The following is an 18,695-nucleotide window of genomic DNA, read 5'->3' on the forward strand; positions in this document are numbered from 1 at the left end:
TTTGTATGTCCAACCTTGGTTTTTTCTATTTTTTGGTTTCTTTTTCTATGTTAATTTCTATGTAACTCTTGCATAGTATTAATTAATGTATTTATTTTTGTATTTTTCCTAATCTATGATTTATTAATTAATTAATTAATTAATTTTTTTCTGAGGGGGGAGGCAGGAATACTGGCCCCAGTAGTGTCCTTCAGGGGCCGCTAATGACCCCAAATAATCTTTATTGTGGCGGTCAAACTGCTGATGAGTGTTTAACCTGCTGCCAGTAAAATTAGCTGCCAGTGGTTTTCATAATTAAAAAAAATTATATTCATGTTAAATTAATATTCAAAAAGTGAATTTATTTGAGTTTATTTGTTTTGGGTTTCTTTTTGTTTGTTTTTTTGTGGTACAATAACCCAATAACCCTCCCTTGAACAGATTTACCGATCGTACACTCTGTGCGCGTGTGTGTTTGTTATGTATTGTTCTACAGTCATTGATTTAAACACTCAGTCTCATCTTCTGATTGGCTGTTTCTACTGTCCGTCACCGGAAAAGGCGGGGACATTCCTGTAACGCAGATGAAGGAGGGGAAAAAGAGAAAGTTTTCAAGATGGCGGCGGTGTAACTTGTTCTTTGGAAAACAATAGAAGAGGCGCAGAGGGACTCTTATCCCACTGTTTCCCAGGAATTCGCTCCCAAACAGTTCATCTCGGACGTGGGCTCAGCCGAGGGAAAGATTATCCTTGGGTGTAACTCTGGGGAGATAGTTTTAAAGTATGATGGTTCATTTAAACGTTTCAGGCTAGCTATCTTGCTAGCTAGCCGAACCCCAAACAGCGTTAGTAGCTAGCGGCTAACGGCTAGCGGGAGGATCAGCTGTTCGGAGGACAGATGCTGGGACAGATGCTGTAGGAGAGCGGACAGCAGCACTCTCACAGTAAGTGACTTTAACTCTAACTGTGCTTCAGATGTCCTGAAAGTCTGGCAGTTTGTTTTCAAGCGCGTGAAGTTTTATTTCCATTAGCTGACAAGTTGTTAGCCAGCCAGCTAATCCCATGCTACCCGAGCTAACCTCCATCAGCCGAGGAGAATAAAGTTTGAGGGGCGTTGTGGAGCCGTTAGGAGGCTGTCGGGAGCGGAGCACCGCCGGTAACGGGCAGGTGGACGAGGAGACGGAGGCTAGCTCCAGACCAGGTTCTGCTTAACTCATTTTCTGGGGGTGGGGTGGGAGGATTTTAGGCTCCTACTTTGATTTAGAGTGGAGGAATGCGCTAGCCGAAGTTAGCCCAGCGGGAGTGAGTTTGAAGGCAGCAGCCTGTCTCTCAGACTGGGGTATAAATGATCAGGAGCAAAGGGCAGGGGCAGCTCGGGGAGTAAAGGGAGGACCAGATAGGCTCTAGCAGGACTCCGGTAGCTTTACACAGCTAATTAAACGAGCTGTTGTACACAAGACCAGGTAGACGAGGAGGCTGGATGGTGCTGCCCCCAAAAACCTGACCTCTCCTCTCCGGCAGTGAGTGTGACTGAAGGCCGTTAGCAGCACAAAGGCCGCCTCCATGGAGCCAGCACCGGAGTCTTTGTAAAGAGTGAGGGGGGGTGTAGACGCCAGATTCAGCAATATATGGACGAAACCTGAGCCGGGAGTTTACTGCAAGGCTTTATTGATGATGGCGGATTTTGTTACACCGCGACGCAGCGAGGTGATGGAGCGGCTCCGCCGGAGGATCGAGCAGTTCCGGCAGCATCACAACAACTGCGAGGAGCGCTACTTGGCCGCGATGATGGAGCGGCAGGAGATGGACCGGCAACAGACCTACGCCCTGCACCAGCGCTGCCTGCAGTCCAAAGCCAAGCGGTCCAACAAGCACCGGCAGCACCAGCCCAGCGGCGATCAGGCCGGGCAGAGAGCGCCCGGAGGCGGAGGAGGAACCGGCGGGGAGCACGGGGAGAGCGGGGTGACGACGGGGGAGCAGAGCAGGAGCAGCACCCTGGTGAGTGAGCACACCCACAGGTTTCATAAAAATCAACATAAGCAGCTGGAGGGTCCAAACAAGAGACAACAGCACTGATACTGAAGAGTCTTTATTCATCCACCAGTGTCATTCCACACGTTTTTATAAGCATAGTTAGCCAGGGACTGCATCACTTCCTGACATGTTCATTAGATCCCTGCAAACATTATTTTAATTGGTGTTTAACACCAAAAACGCAGTTAAGTCCAACTCTTTTTAGTAAGATTTTTTTAAAAGAACTTGTTTCCAACATTTAATGAATGAATGATTCACTGTATTTTTTCTTTTAGAAACCTTGTTTTTTGTTACATCATGAAATCTGCCAATCAGCAGTACATAAAACAAGGACATTTATTGTGAAATGAAGTAACTGGAAGAAGCCTACAGGTGTGAAACAAATTCTTTTGGGATAACAGCTGCTTCTTCATGATGGGCGGGTGTGGCTGAAAGACAGTATACCCAGCTGATCAGTTTATTGATTAAGGCGCTGAGAATGAGCCAGTGTTTCAAGCCTCACCCCCTCTGAAATCACTCACTAGGTGTAATACCCCAGTTAATCAGTCTGTTCTAATCACCGCCATTGATAAATTCCAAATCAATAACATGAGACCACGACAAAGCTGCTGATCAGTGAAGCCGCTTGCACTCGAGTGTTTGTGTGTGTGTTGTGGCGTTGCTGTGTGGTCATGTGACGTGTTTCCCCTAAGTTTGCCTGTGGTCGCTTTGACAAACTTCTCTGTTCAGTGCCTCTGAAAATCCAGGCACCTCTCAGCTCTGACCTTTGACCATTTGCATTTTCTGCAGTAATTTCGAGCTGAATTAAAAATGCCTGTGGATGATGGAATAAATTTGTTCTTCTGAAAGATTTTTGAAGGGTTTAGATCAGATGAGCTTCCTGAGAACAAACAGCAGTGTAGTTTTTGTTTTCCTGTCAGTCAGCCGTTTTCTGGTTAGATGAAATGAAGAGGAGGTTTTAGTCACTTAGAAGTTTCCTGCAGCTGATCGCTTACATGCAGGATCAATAAGGTGTGACGCTGCGGTAGAGGCTCGGGGTGTGTGTTCTCATATTTCGTCATACATTAATGTGAGGCGGCCCGAAAGCCCTGAGAGGTGACTCAGTGTGAGCAGAACCCCCCCTCCCCCCCAACTGCTGACTCATCACAGAGGAAACTCCCGCTGTTGGGGAAATGCCTCGCTCAGCAAAGGCTGGGAGGAGGCGGGGCTACAACTGGCTCCCCCTGATGTCACCGAGTGTGCGTGTAGAAGTTTTGAGTGAAACTGAGTGTTTTCACAACACATTGGCTGATAAGAGTCTGAGTCAGAGAGGAACTGATGTTTCAGTGTAATCGCATCCTCTGAGCGTTTTTCTGTCCGTCAGTTAACGAGCAGGAGCAGCACCTGAAAGTGTTCTGTGCTCGAAGCCTTTCCTGTGGGTTCTGAGCATCGTATTCTAATTGGCTGTCACACAAACATTTAGTTGTCCTTCCCTCCTTCCTTCCTGTGTCATGTATGTGGTGTCAGAGAACATACAGTAATTGCATGTCATGTTGCTCTTTGTCATATTTAAACCAAACAATAAAACTGTGTTTATCACACAGTGATATCACCCATTTAAAAAAAGTAAATTTTTCACCACTCCTGATTTAAAAAAAAAAAAAAAAAAAAAAAAAAAAATTGTCAAGCATTTTTTGCCCAAAAAAGCAATTCATCTGCAATAATAACAATAATAATAACAATAATGGTAATAATGATGATGATGGAGCAGAAGCTGTAGGGCTGTCACATCGTCAGTGATCTAAAAGTAGAAAGCGAGCTGTGGATGGTTTCACCTAGAGTATGTTGGCCAGCCTGATATCAGACGTCGGGCTGGTTCCTGAACAGCTGACTGTGGACAAACCAAACTCCAGTGAACCTGTTTAAAGTGGTTACTCTGTGAAGTCAGGATTTCTCCCCTTAAAACACTTGCAGGCCGACAGAAATGGGGCCCATAGTCCGGAATTTTGTGGCAAAGGCTGAGTCAAAAAATTCCAGGATGAATCACCCCGTAAATATTTGGAAACAGTCATTTTCTCTCAGAAAAAATGCACAGAGTGGCCATGACCGTCCCAAGAGTTTCAGCAGTGTCACTGTTAGTTACGAAGGTCAGAGGGTGGGACGTAGATTTGTGTTTAAAAGAAGCAGTTTGAGTCTGTGCCCAGGAGCACAATGATGACTTTGTTATTTGTAATGTCAGCATGTGTTGTTATATCACTCCGTTACCTGACAGTTGAGGCTGTCTCATTGAAAGGACTCTCGTTAGTCTCACTCCAGGTCTGTAACCATAGCAACATGGGTGGAGTGGGACCTGTATTTCAGGTTTTAAAGGCGTTCACGTGGTCATCTTATTAGCATCAGAAACATAAAAACTTGTACACCTGCGGTACGACAGGTGCTTTGTTTGGTCAGCTGATCAGAGCAGAGTAACTGTAAATGAGGCAAAATGTGTCATTCAGAAGTTCAGGTATCAGTTTAGTAGATTTCAGTTTTGTTTTGTTTTACACTTTGATTGGTATGATGTCAGAGAGGGCATACGCTCTCACCCACCTGCCAAACGGAAGAAGTTTTCCCAAAGGGGGAGGGGCTAAAGCATCTTATTTTGGACTAATGAGCTTCACAGAGGCTCGTGTTAGACAAAGAAGGATTATTATGAACTGAGGGTCATGCAGAGTTACTCAGAAGAATCTAAGAATAAAAACCATTAACTGAAAATGGTTGCCTTTAAAAAAAAAAAAAATGTTAAGCCTGTCTGACTCGGACACCAGTGAAGGCATCATGAGTTTTATAAACAGAGGGAGTGTGTGGGCGAACGTGACTAAAGGAAACTGAAACTTATCTGTGTTCAGATTCTGATGCACACACATGCCGCTAGGGCTGCTCGATTATGGCAAAAATGATAATCACGATTATTTTCACTGAAATTGAGATCACGATTATTTGACGATATTTATTTAACCCTTTAAGACCTACTATAGAACCAAGTCCACCAGAGCTTATATTATTTTTTTACATGCTGTAGTGCCATTTGTGGGAGCATTTCAAGTTGCTATACATCAATACAACTGTTATAGCCCATATTTTAATAATATGTATGCATTAAGTCCATAGTAATTACATAAATTGCAAAAAAGTGCAATAAACTACAAAAAAAATTGAAAATCGCTTTTGTTTTGTTTACATATATTTCTACTTGGAGAAATTTAAGAGGTTTATCCCTCAAAACTTTAAATACAATAAAGTTGCAAAAAATAGTTTCCCACCACAGGAAATTTATTTTGAGTGTCTTCATAGTTTTATTTTGGAGATACAGCAATTTTTATATACTGCAGGAAAAACAAAAAACAATCCTATGATGCAAATTTGCAAAGAAAACAGCATGTGCATCATTTCACTGTGGGAAGTGTTACGAACAGCTGATAGGAACGGCAAAGCGTGTTTCTGGAATATTATGTTTTTGTTCCTGCAAGCGCTTTTTATGCAATTTTTGCAAAGCTATATGTGGAAGGAAACCGTGACCGAGGACAAGCTGATGGCATCAGATGTAAGTACAACTCCTCCGGTTTCATATGCAAAACAAATTATTGCGCTAGCTTACACGGTTCAGGTTCTACAGGGATTTAACAATAGTTACGCAAAACGGAGCTTACTGCTCTGACCGGCTTTAAAGGGTTAACAATGACTTTAAAAAAATAATATAAAATAGTGTGCAACACCACTGAAGTTTTTTTTTTTTTTAACTCTCTTTTCAACCAACTGCAGTCACTCTCCAAATAACTTCTGCTTAGCTTTCCGAGCTTCCCTCGGGTCCTCTTAATCAGCGGTCTCCAACCTTTTTTGCGCCACGGACCGGTTTATGCCCGACAATATTTTCACGGACCGGCCTTTAAGGTGTCGCGGATAAATGAGGGAGGGGCTAATAATCGGCTCAGTCATTTTTAATGATCGTTGAAAGCCCAGATCGTAATCGTGATTAAAATTAGATTAATTGAGCAGCCCTACATGCCGCCACACACCTCAAATGCCATGACCAACCGAGAGTGTTGGCATGCCCACTAGGGCTGCCACAAACGATTGTTTTGATAGTCGACTAGTCACCGATTATTTTTGCGATTAGTTGACTAATCAGATCATGCATTCATTGGACGTAAAACGTACAGCTTATTGCACCAGCATGCATCTGCTCTTATATAACTATCATTAGCTTACAGCTTTAAGTGTTTAAGGTGCTAACTAAAAATAAAGACGTGATGATAGTTTCTTAAATTTTAATCAAATTTGCAGATTGTTTCGGTGGAGTTTAATAAACTCGTTGCTATCTAAAATATAACAGGACAACGGAGTATATTCTGGAGCATCTCACACTTCTGATAATCAGTTGTCTGCTTGACGTTTATTCAGCTGTGTAAAAACTATAACTTTAATCTCAGCCAAACCGATTTACTCAGGAACAAATAAAATACTAAAAAAATCCAAAAAATAACATTTGTAAGTTATCTAAGTGATTTGTATATGTTTAACCTGAGTAGCGAAAGGCGGCGGTGGGTTTGAAAACGATTTGCCGGGAGTCCGGTGTTCCCACCGGCTCTAGTGAGCCTTGCCCCCGGCTAGCTAACGAGCTAGTGGGTAACAGACGTCTCCGAAAACGTTGGAGCGCTTTTGAAAATATGTGGTGTCTTGATAAACTGAACAGATGTTTGAAGTTTACACAGATGCATTCTCGCCTGAAAATATGTTAAACATTTATTTTGTGACCCAGAAAGAATAAAAAGAGTAATATTAAAACTAACTAGCTGCCGCCATTGTTGGAAACTGAGCTGGGCTGCGCTATGAATTCTGGGACAGAGCTGCTTCTTTTTCTTCGGGGTTTAACAGCAGCTGGCATCCTTGTACATGCAGTGCTGCCATCTTCTGTTTCAATCCGTTATTACACTCATAAATCCTACTACTTATTCCTGCGTCTTTTGTGATCTTACAAAGCTTCAAACGACGCCTCGACTATTAAATCAGTCGTCGACGATTTTGATAGTCGACGTAATCGTGACTAGTCGACTAATCGTGGCAGCCCTAATGCCCACACAGGTGAACGTGAGGCCTTCAGACTGTTTTCAGAGCTTCCGGGAGAAGCGTCAGGGTCGCGGGAGGAGCTGAGGAGTCAGAGATAAGCTGCTCTGAATGTTTGGATGCTGCCACTTTGGCTTCACTCTGGCTAATCAGGAAATTCTCAGCATTTTTTGGCGAGGACGTGTTTTTGGGGTTTTTTTTTTTAAAAGGAAGGCCAAAGCTGCTCATCTGAAAGCAAAGGCTGGACCAGTGGGTGCAGAGCAGGCTAAACCCTGCCTCTTTTACATCTGTGAAGTTTTGATCCAGGACTTGTTGTAGGAAGAAAATCCCCTTTAAAAGCAGTGTGATCTTTTTTTTTTTTTTTTTTTTTTTTTTTTAAATCTGTTAGGGACGCTACTGTTGTTTGACTTTCCAGAGCAGGAGGCACTTTGGAGCTTGTGTCCACCTGCCTGCTTGTCATCACGGGTACCTCAGGTGTTCAGAGCGTTTGGCAATCGCGTAGTGTGAGGATCAGCTGACGTGCTGCGATCGGGCGAGTCGAGCTGCTGACAGAACGCAGCCGTCAGACCTGCCGACTGCCCTTTATATCCTTATGTAAGCCGGCCTGCCGGTGATTTTAGCAGCACCTGTCTCTCTGCTGCACACCCCCTGCAGCTCAGCTGCGCGTGTGCCTACTGATGGTGATGATACCAAAGTGAGAAAGAATTCAAATTACACAAAAAACAGAAGCAGTTTTGACAATATCAATTTGACAATTGACAATTATTTATGTTATATCCTGTTTTTGTGCAACAAAGGTTTTGGTAACTTGGTCATTCCCAAATCACCCCTGCCCTCCTCTTTCAGCCTTGTGTTGGAATATTTTATTTAAAGCCTTTCGTTGATTTAGGTTTTATTTTCCCAAACAAAGTGGCACTTTTTTTTTTTTTTTTTTTTTAAACTTGATTTGTCAGCCGGTCAGAATTCAGACCCTGTGTAACATGCTGGGTCTGGGTCAGATAAAATGTAGTAATGTATTTTTTACAGATATAAATAATCCTTGTTTTGTAAATTATGTTTTGTTTGTTTTTTAAACTCAGAGGTTCACTTTGAGGTTTGAACCGTCTGGGGTTTTGCTTTGAGTAACTCTTGATGCTTCTTTTTGTCGTTCCAACTGCAGGAGACTCTAAAGAGGAAGCTGGAGAGCCTCAGTCCCCCTGACCTGCGAGGACAAGTCAACAGTTATGAAAGCTTCCCGTCGAGCCAGAAAGGCTGCCAGGACAACAGCGCTACCGCCGGTTCCCCGCTTGACTCCAAGCCAGATATCAGCAACTCTAACGGGCCCATGTGCGAGTCGGGAGACGGTGGCAGAGAGCCGGGTCCAGACTTCCATCCGAAAGAGATGAAGCAGGAGCCAGACGACATCCTCCCCATCATGCCACCCCCGGTTGGCAACAACAGCCTGTTCCCTGAACTGAACGAACAGGAGTGGACAGAGCTGATGGAGGAGCTGAACTTCCCTGTGGACTACGAAGACATCCAGGAGATCCTCAACGATGGCTTTGAGGACCGCAAAGACCCTCTGGAACTGGCAGCCACTCAGGTTGGTGGTGGTGCTGTCGGGGGAGGGGCAGGAGGGGGGGGACAGTCTTCCCAGGGTTTACTTCCTCCAGATTTGGTGAGCGTGAAGGCGGAGTTTTCCCCACCCTCTGCCGTCTTCGAGCAGGATTCTCGCACTGGCTCCCCCCAAGTCAGATCCACGCCTTCCGGGACTGCTCCTCCTCATCCCACTAGCTCCCCTGTCGCCTCCTCCTCTGCCTCTTCCCCAGCTCTTTCCACCTCCCAGCCTGCTCCTCCCAGGCAAATCCAGCCTCCACCCAACCACCTCCTCCCTCAGGGGCCCAAAGACTTGTCCCCTGCCCAGCAGCTCCAGGAACTGGCTGTCCGGCAGCAGAGAGTCCAGCACCTCCACAGACATATGCAGCAGCAGCAGCCAGGAGCCAAGTTCCCCACCCACCCCACCCACCCCTCTCCATGGTCCCAGATGCCCAATACCTCTCAAAGCTCACAAGCGAGTGCATTTGGTATGGACAAATCCACAAATAACTCCCTTTACTCACAGGATTTCAATCCCAATGCCCAGAAGCAGCTGGTGATATCCAGTCAGCCCAACAAGGCCTCTCCAAAGGCGGGTGCCAGCAGCTTCATGCCGGGCTCCGCCGGACACCCCAACATGCTGGGTCACCCGACTTCAGGGCCGCCTCTCAGCCACGCGCCGGCAGCAGGTGCTCAGGCCCCGGCCGTCATGCTGAACTACAACAACACCAAACCTCTGTCGCACTATGAGGCGGGGCCCGGACCACCGCGACCCACTAACCAGAACCAGAAGGTGGGCCTGCTTTCACTCATCCAGCAGCAGTGCCGCAAAGAGAAGCCCTACCGGCCTCATATGCCACACCCACAGGTGAGAAGCACCCACGAGACACAGCCATCACACGTGATCCGAACTTGATTTAGAGCCAACAGTGACAGAAAAACTTAAATCCCCCCCATATTCCTCATTGGAATGGGGGGGCAGTAAAATCGGGCAGCAGCCTTTTGTTCAGCTTGTTAGTGTTTGTTTGGGTCGAGCAGCTGGTTGCTAACCCTCCCATGGGAGCGGGGGGGGGGGGGGGGGGGGGTGGACGGACAGAGGGAGGGAGGCCATGACAAAGCAGCCTTTCATACTTTATACCCCCACCCTCCCCCCCTCTGTCCTTGTCTGTGTATTTAAATTTAGCCGCTCCTGCCTGTACTTTTCCTCTCAGCAGACAGGACACACTGTTCCTGCGATGCTGTCTGTCTGCATTTTGTTCAAAGATGAACATTCCCAGCTAATTTCAATGATACGTCTTCCTGAATGGAATAACCTTTCCTGTAGCTCCCCCCTCAGGGTGCACCGTGCATTCTCAGCCATCATGAGCCTGTAGTTCCCTCCTCAGCCTCAAGGGGGCACTAGCAGGCCTTCAGGTAAATTCTGTGCAGTGAAAAATGAACAATTAGTAGTGTTGTCAAAAACTAAAATTACATTTATAGTTAGTGAGGATTTCAGAACCACTACCCTCTGATCATCACATTTGAAAGCTGTCCCACTTAATCTGTAAATGTTGTTTTAACCAAGATGAAGTTTATTTTAATTTATTTTGCTTTTATTTCATTCTTGAAAGTAAAATGTGCTGTTCAAGGACAGCTGGTCAGGAAAGAACATCATTTAAGACAAGTTCCATAATTTCAGATATAAAGATTATTTTCAAGAGGACTTTAGGACACACCTAAATGATCCCAGCATAGAATCAGACGAATGAACACACAATATTAATCAACTGAAAAATATCCGTATAACTTCACCACTTTAAAGATCTGAAATCAGGAGCTTTACAAAGAAAAACAGTTGTCTGTTTTCATACAGACAAGACCGGTAAGTTTCTGAATGGAAGGATCACTCAACAAGTGGTTGAAGTTATTAAACGAGAACGCTGCAGCAGGTAACCTATGAGATGCTCTGGTTAAACTTTTTGCTCGACAGCAGCTCTGCGCTGGAGTCATGAAGAACTGCCTGACGCTGTTACCAAAGTCACATGAAGCTTTTTTAGAGCAGAGAAAAAAAAGTGTCGCTTCTTCTTCAGTAACAAAACACAAAACTTCATCTGCAGGATCAGAACGGCTACCCCGCTCCTCCACACGGCCCGGGGCCCACAAACGCCATGACGGCCAAGCCTGGAAACAACGCCATGCCGAGTAACCACGGTAACGCGTACATGACCAGTAAAGAGGCAGCAGCGAGGAAACAACAGCAACAACATCATCAGCAGCAGATCCTGGAGCAACAGAAACAGCAGCAGTACATTCAGAGGCAGCAGCAGATTTTAGCCGAACAGGTAAGACTCATCTGCAGGTGATTCCAACATTTCCAACCTGCTTGAACACTGAGAGGGTCAGTTTATTCCGTTATTGTCATTGCACTGCTCACCTTCAGTGGCCACGTGATAATGAGTTACACCTCGCATCTGTCCTAAATCTGAAGCCCACACAGTAACCCTCTCCATGTGTCTGTGTAGGAGAAGCAGCGGCAGCGACACCTGACCCGACCTCCTCCACAGTACCAGGACCAGTCGGGAACAACGGCCAGTCAGAACCCTTACCCACAGCAGCCGGCCAACCAGTTTACAGGTACGCCTACAGGAAGTGTTCACACAATGCATTTCTCAGGTCTCTCAGGCATGAATACCTCTGTGACAGAGCTGCAACTCTAAAAAACTGCCCACTGCTTCTTCACATGTGGAATGAGCTCATTACTGCCCCATGTGGTTGTTCAGGGAGAATACACAGAAGACAAAAAAGTGATTATTTTTTTGAAAGAAAAAGGTGGAAAAAGATGAAACGCTCCTGAGCAGGATCACAGCCTTTCCTGGGACTTTTTTTTTTTATTACTTTGCTTTATTTATTTCATAATGAATGCTTTGTGATTCAGTTCAGAATCACAAAATCAAAGGCCACAAAATATAAGAAGAAGCAGACACCTTCCAATGCAGAATTATTAAGTACCAAAAAAGCACTTAAGTAATCATAACAGGAAGTAGGAGTTATTTGAATGTGTGTTCTGCATCTTTTTGGTATGGGATTGGTATGGGACTTTTTGGTTTGGTATCCTTCCTCATCCGCGGGAGGAAGGAGGATCAAAGTGCCAACACTTGGGTATAAGTTGTGCGTGTGCTTCGAAAGATCGGACCATGAAATGTTTTGAAAACATGCTTTTTTTTTTTTTTTTCAAGAATAATTTCAAGGTTCAAAATGCAGAGTTGATCATTGACCAATGGGAAAATTCCAGTTAAAAAAACACAGAACAAACAAATTCGGCATCAAACATAAACCTTAACCAGTTAAAGACCGTAAGATTGCAGCTCGGGCGGCTGAAGCTTCCAATATGATAGAGTTTATGGAGACGCACAGCAGAGGTTCGTTCTGTTTTCCGGCCTTAGGATAAAGCCCGTTAAAAATGGTATGATCTGTTACTGCAGAAAGTCGTAGCACACAAAAGATTAAATATTAAAATGACATCTAAAACAGAGAAGCCAGAATCAGGACCTTGTAAAACCAGCAGAGTTTTTATCAAAGTTCAGGATTTCGTGACCGTCTGGTCTCCAAAGTGACGAGTTTCCTCATGGAAATAAAAACACAGCCTGCGTTCTTACAGGTTTCACCTTCATTCATATTTAATATGAGACCACAGATTTATGGTGAATATCTTTAAAAATGTGTTTGTTCTAAAAGTTTCTGAGCGGCTGTGTTTTATACCTGGACAAGTGAAACCAGAGTGAGTTTGGTTTCTGTGGGTTCAGGCTGACTGTGTAAATGCCGCTCATTTGAATGGGAAATGAAAGTAGCTGAACAGATCAGCGGTTCAGCTCCAGCAGGGTTAGAGTTACGGGGACAAACAAAATCCTTTTTATGTTTTCTATTACGAGATCTCAGGGATTAAATGTGCGACTAAGGAGCTTCACTGGGGCGACGCACTTATGTGGCCCACTCTGAAAAAAGATTTTGACGCACGTTTTCCTGATTGTTGTTTTCTTCTGTTCTTCTGGTTTTGTTTAGCTTCCTCTCAGCCAATGGGCAGTGTCAGCTCCATGGGAGGCCCCGCCCCCGGGTCCCGTATGTTCCCTCAGAACCAGGGCATGATGAGCATGAACATGGGTCAGGGTGGTGGTCCAGCAGGTGGCGTAGCCCCGCCCCCGACAGTGAGTCAGGCTGACATTAGTCAGGGGGGTGGAGCCGGCGTGGACGTCCTCTACAACACCATGAGCATGCACCCCAACCACCTGGCCCAGCAAACCAGTCTGCAGCGCCAGACGTCTCTGAACACCACCATGAGCGCTCCGTACGGGCACAACCTCCTGCCTCAGCAGCAGCACCTGAAGACGCCGCCCAATGCAGCTATGTTGAAGCAGCCTCATGTGGCCGGAGCTGCCCGTCTCCCAGCCTCCATGCAGGGCAACATGGGGGGCGGCATGCCGGGCGGTCAGAGCACCGCCTGGCAGCAGCAGCTCGTCAACCAGCCGCCTTCCAGTAATGCAGGCCTGTCCTTCAGCGGCCCCCCCAATGCCTTCCACATGCCGCCGCAGCAGCAGCCTTGCATTCCCAAGATGCCATCCGGCTCCGCCCCCTTTGGCGGCAACCCAGGTGGACGTCCGATGGGTGGTCTGAATCCCGGACAACAAATGATGCAGACAAACATGGCAGCGCCCCAGCAGAGGGCACTGCCCAACCCCCAAAGACAGGGCCAGCCAATGACCAATCAGCAGCAGGGCCCCCAGAACCAGGCCGTACTCCCCAACCTGGCAGCGTTCGGACAGCCGCAAGGCAACGGTCGCCAGGGACTACAGTGTAACCAAGGATACCAGGTGAGCCAAACAGTGAGTCAGCAGCAGCATCAGGTGTCATTCGGATACAACGTGGCGTCGGGGAGTTTCCCCGCGGAGAGCGACCTGGTGGACTCGCTGCTGAAAGGACAGAACACGCAGGAGTGGATGGCCGACCTGGACGAACTGCTCGCCAACCACCACTAGTCTCACGCACGCACGCACACACACGAAGCCTGCAGAGTGAGCCGCCGACCACTTCCTGCTGCCACCACGTGTTGGCGTTAGTCGCAGAAGGCTGGCGACCGCGTCACGTTCTCACGCTGTCAGAGAGAAGCCTGTCAGCACCGCACACACACAGACTGGCCGTTGAATCATTGCAGCACGATGAAGAAACACAGTGTTCAGAGCTCCTGTAAGCGGCCACATTCCTGCTCGGAGGCTCTGCAATTCAGCTGAGTCAGCTGATCCGTGCAGCTGAGCTCCTCCGGGGTTTCCCACAGATCAGACTGAATTCACGGGTGGGAACACCACACTTTAGATCAATAAATATTTAAATAATAGAGTAAGAAAACCAGCTGCCTTTCCAGGAAGTTCCTCATCCCACTGTTCGGACTGCAGCTGGCTGTCCTCTTGCTCTGAAGCCGCGGTGACCTCGCTAAACCTGCTTCAGGTTCAAGGTGGAATGACCTCCCAGCTCACCGCAGCTTCAGAACATCTGCCCACATCAGCGGTGATCCGCAGGCATCCATATGAGATGAGGTGATGGAGTCTCTGGAAAGCAGCTGAGCGAGTCTGTGGGAAACACGACAGGAACGGCTGGGGCAGTGACTGACCTTTCAAAATAAGAGTGATGGGATAGTCCACTATGAAACTGATCGTATTGTCGTTTTGAGTGAAAATTGTCGTTTAACATCTCCACGCGGTCCTCGAAGGCTCCGTTCAGATAAGCAGATTAACGAAGCGCTCGGTGTGTAAAAACACTCCTGGTAGAAAAGTCCTCAAAAAAAACATTTAAAAAAAATTACTGTTGCAGTCCTGACATGAGCTTCCATTCTGGACTTGGATGCACTATACAAATAAAACCAGTTTTAAAATGCAGATTGGGGTTTTTATGGAGTAAAAAAAAAAAAGTGGACTTTTACATGAATATTAAGAATTGGTTCTAAAACGATTGCCACCTTCTTTTAAGCTGCTGTTGTCCCTGCAGGATGGCACTAATCAGCTTTTGTCCTCAAACTTTCTAAATTTATGGAATGAAATGAGCACACAGCAGGCGTGTTTGGGCCTAATCTGGGCTAACTTTGGCACAACAGAGACAGATGCTGATTTTCAGAGTCAGTTGTGGGCCAAACATTGGCTGCTGTGTGGTGTTCGACCTTTTATTGCACATTTGGAGGACATTACGTGATAAACATCAGAGCATATCTGCTAATGAACGGGACAAGAACTAACTGGCGCTTCGAGAGCAGCCAGACGAGATTCAGGTCAAAGCCTGAAAAACCCACCACCTGATACTGGATCAGCTGTCTTTAAAGGAAATGAAATCAGAGCGTTGAAGCTCAGTTTAATTTTTCCCCGTATAAAGACTGAAAGTGTTTGTGATCCTTTGCCTGAAGGTTTCCTGATTGTTGTGAAGTAGCCTGAACTGATTAAACTGGTTTCTGAGACTTTCTGTTCTCTTCCACCAGGAGTGTAAATCTAAACATCTGCACACGAGTCAACGGTAAACACAAACAAACTGTGTGCACGCACAAAAACAGCAGTAAGATTACTACTGAACCTGCAGTCCCTGCCTTCGACCGCCACGTTAGCATTAAGTCACATTAAAGGACCATCCCTCTGTTTTTTTGTTTGGTTTTTTTTTAGGGGGGGGGGGGGTTCAGCTGGTTGTCTGTTTTGTTTTTTTATTTTTAGGACTGAATCAACATGTGTTTGTTTCTGGTTTTACAGCTTGAGCCGGGTGATTTTCATACTGTAGGGAAATTATTTTCTCCATAAACATTTAAATAACTTAACAATAGCGCATTCTTTGTTTAGGTAAATGAGATGCTGGTATATCGAGCCTTTTTTCCCCCTATGAAATGTCATGTTTTAAATTTGAGGCCAGCTGGTTGTTGGAGGCTCACAGATATTCCAGCAGATTTCATAAATCGAGGGGGAAAAAACAGAGAAATGGTCCTTTAAAAACATAACAAGCCGCCGGGAAATGAGCAGCAGGAATCGGAAAGTTTCTGTCGCGGAGTCCAGTACTTGAACCTCCAGGTGAATGCGCAGAGTCCAAACAAACAGGCGCACTGAACCGCGATGCCTTTAAGTCACTCATAATGTTATTCTGTGATTCAGCCTGGCGAGAAACCTGCAGAGAAATCATCCATCACCTCCTCTAAAGCTGCGTTTCTGAGCGGAAAAACATGGAAAACACAGGAAACTTGTGCCCTTTAATGAGGACATTTTGCCCTGTGTGTGGTCTGACAGACAGTGGTCTGAAGGCTGATAGAGTAAAATGCCCTGCCAGTCTGAAGAATTTCAGTCCTTTTATTTAAGGCAGAATTCAAGTAAAAGTAGTTTTCACCCTCGTCTTACACCTGCTTCATATGTACAAGAAAATTTGGCCTCGGGATTTAGATCCCACTGTTCTCACCTGGATGTGATTTAACATAGAAATATAAAGTAAATAAAAATAAAATCGAAACATTTCCATGTGACAGTTTGACGCTTTGTTTTAAGCTAGAAATTTAATGTGAACTAAACATCCCTGCAGTCGTTGGGCTCGGTCAGGTTGCTCAGACTCCGTGCTGGGGACGCGGCGTTGGCGTTCCTGTCATTCAGAGACTTCAAACTGCGTCATCTGCATTTGATGAATCTTCCGTTGTGTCCACACAGTTGTCACCGCCGGCGTTAATCAGAATGAACCATTCTGACGGTTCTCTGCAAGGTGGAACTCCGGCCGGGTCGCCACGTTGAAAGTGGAGCGGTGACCCGGTCGTCCTATCTACTGTACTGTTGTCCATGTTTGCGTGTCCTCGCGGCAGCGCTGTTCCTGTTTTTGTCGCCGATCGGTCGCTCGGGGATGGTTTCGTGTTTCCATTCAAATCGCTGCCAATCCCTGGGCCCGCCTTCGACTTCCAGCCTCGCTCGGTCTCCCGGGGTTTTCTGGGTTAAATGTTGTAAACAGGCTCTGTGTAAATGTCTATAAATATATTTTTTGTATGTATGCCTTTCCTAATGATCTGGAGAAGATAGATGTTATTTTTATATATTGCAGCGGATGTTTTGTAAGTATTTTATACTTTTGATATGGTTCTCTGTAAAACAAGAGTATTATGTAAATATAGTTCTTTAGAAAGCTGCTGCCTGTGTGTTTCTGTCTGTGTGAATTCTCTAGACCTGATTCAACACATTCACTAAATGAGACGACCTGAGTTTTCTGTGGAGGTTTTCCGTCCTCCATCATGGAAATGAAATGAAGCTCTTTCTAGTTCATGAAGCTGTTTCGCCTCTTGTTCAAGGTCACGTGGATCAAGGTGTGAGTGGGGACTCTTCCAAGGTGCAATCTCATGACTGTGTTATAGGTGGTTGTTAATGGTGTCATAGGCCACCACCTCGTCGCACTGCTCATCAGACCCAGCACCATCCTCAGTCACTGCGATGAGCAGTGACAAATGCTCGCACCTTCTCATACATTGCTGTGCAAAAGTCTTGAGTCAAGTCTTGGTTATTAGTTGCTTTTTCACTCATTTTCAGTCCAATCCTTGTACCTGACCATTTTCAGAGAAGTTTCTTGTTTTGTAAACTCTTTGAATTATTCAAGCATAAAAAGACTCCATACTCAAGGGTGAACCGGTGTTGTCTGCTCATAACAGACATCATAACAAATAATACATTTTAAATTGTATTTTTAGGCTCCGTATTAGCTGCCTCTGATGTGACCCTAGTATACAAAGTTTTCTAGAGTCAGACTTTCAGCCCCCAGCCATGTCACGCATGCAGCACCTTGCAGTTAACAGGTTATGCTGCTGCAAACACTTTAATTTTCACTTTTTCATACCTCAGTTCAGCTGAGTTCACACTACAGCGTTACCTGTAGCAGCATGTTGGAAGCAATTTAACTGGATGACTTTGTTGTCAAACCACAGTTTTTAATATAAGACACCAGTTTTGGGTTGGACCCTTTCGTTATCGAATCTGAGGCAGAAGAGAGGAGCAGCTGCACACAGCGTTTCAGTCTCTTAACTGTATAAAGCCAGTGGAATTTACTTTAAGCTGTTAAAGTATTACAGGCAGAAAGCAATCACACAGACACACAATCAGCAGGTACACAAACCCCAGAGTGGTGGCAGCCATCCTATTCAAGCCATGTTTACAGTGATATTAATCCTGTTAACTGTTACTTTTCATTACAGTTAATGATTCAATTAATTGGGCAAAGCAGAAGCTACTTTAGAAGCTTTAGAAAAGTTTATAACTTTCTTCCTCTCACCTAAAGGTAAATCTAACAATAAAACAGAGTTTACAATCCAATAAATCGCTGATTTACATTCCTTTGTAACAATATTAAAACTAAACACGGGCTGCTGCTGGGTTATTGACAGGTAACATCCTCCTGACTTGCTCTCTGCAGCTCTGCTGTACTCTAAATAAACAATGAAGTCCAATTTGACCAGAACAGGAAGCTAATAAAGTACATCAACTCCTGGGCTTGTAACAGTCTCCTCTGAAAATGTGCTGTAAGGACAGATGATTCATCTACTGCAGACTTACAGGTATAAACAAACCTGAACCTTTCTGATTCAATCGCTTCTAGTGAGCGGTCTCTTGGAGGAAACAAAAACTGGTTATTATTAGAAAAGAGCCTGAGGGAACTGTCGGGAAACTACAGTCCTATCAGGCGTTTCCATCTGGCCCCACAGGTTTACTCCCTCTCCCTGTTACCTGTGCTCGGGTAGTTGTTCTCGACAGAAAGTAGCGACGTTTTACTTTAGTGAACAGGTGAGTGTTGTTACATTACTGTTCAGTTTGTGGTTTACAAGAGAGGAGGAGGACTCATTTTGGGCTTAACTCCATGTTTGTGTTTCACATTTACACCTTCAAGCATCCACACTAGACTCAACATATTCATGTTCTCATCTATAAATGCTGTTTACTGACATCAGGTTTCTTATTTCTTTCCACACTGCCAGAATTATTTACACATCTTTAAGATTATGATTAGTTACTGCTC

General features: G+C 45.4%; 1 protein-coding gene across 3 annotated transcripts; it reads left to right on the forward strand.

Moving 5' to 3' along the window:
• Positions 1–579: 579 nt before the first annotated feature.
• On the forward strand, positions 580–16,823 carry maml1 (mastermind-like transcriptional coactivator 1). Of its 3 annotated transcripts, none has more exons than XM_004552036.3 (6): positions 580–922; positions 1,500–1,976; positions 8,254–9,537; positions 10,766–10,990; positions 11,171–11,282; positions 12,708–16,823. In XM_004552036.3, the coding sequence occupies exons 2-6, from the start codon at positions 1,650–1,652 to the stop codon at positions 13,676–13,678; spliced, it is 2,919 nt and encodes a 972-aa protein (XP_004552093.3). In that variant the 5' UTR covers positions 580–922; positions 1,500–1,649; the 3' UTR covers positions 13,679–16,823. The 3 variants fall into 3 exon arrangements, with proteins under 3 accessions (XP_004552093.3, XP_004552094.3, XP_004552092.3); XM_004552037.3 differs by having other exon boundaries at positions 1,682–1,976; XM_004552035.4 differs by lacking the exon at positions 580–922 and having other exon boundaries at positions 929–1,976.
• The last annotated feature ends 1,872 nt before the right edge of the window (positions 16,824–18,695 follow it).

Source organism: Maylandia zebra, linkage group LG2 (assembly GCF_041146795.1).
Source record: "Maylandia zebra isolate NMK-2024a linkage group LG2, Mzebra_GT3a, whole genome shotgun sequence".
In the NCBI taxonomy this organism is placed as follows: Eukaryota; Metazoa; Chordata; class Actinopteri; order Cichliformes; family Cichlidae; genus Maylandia; species Maylandia zebra.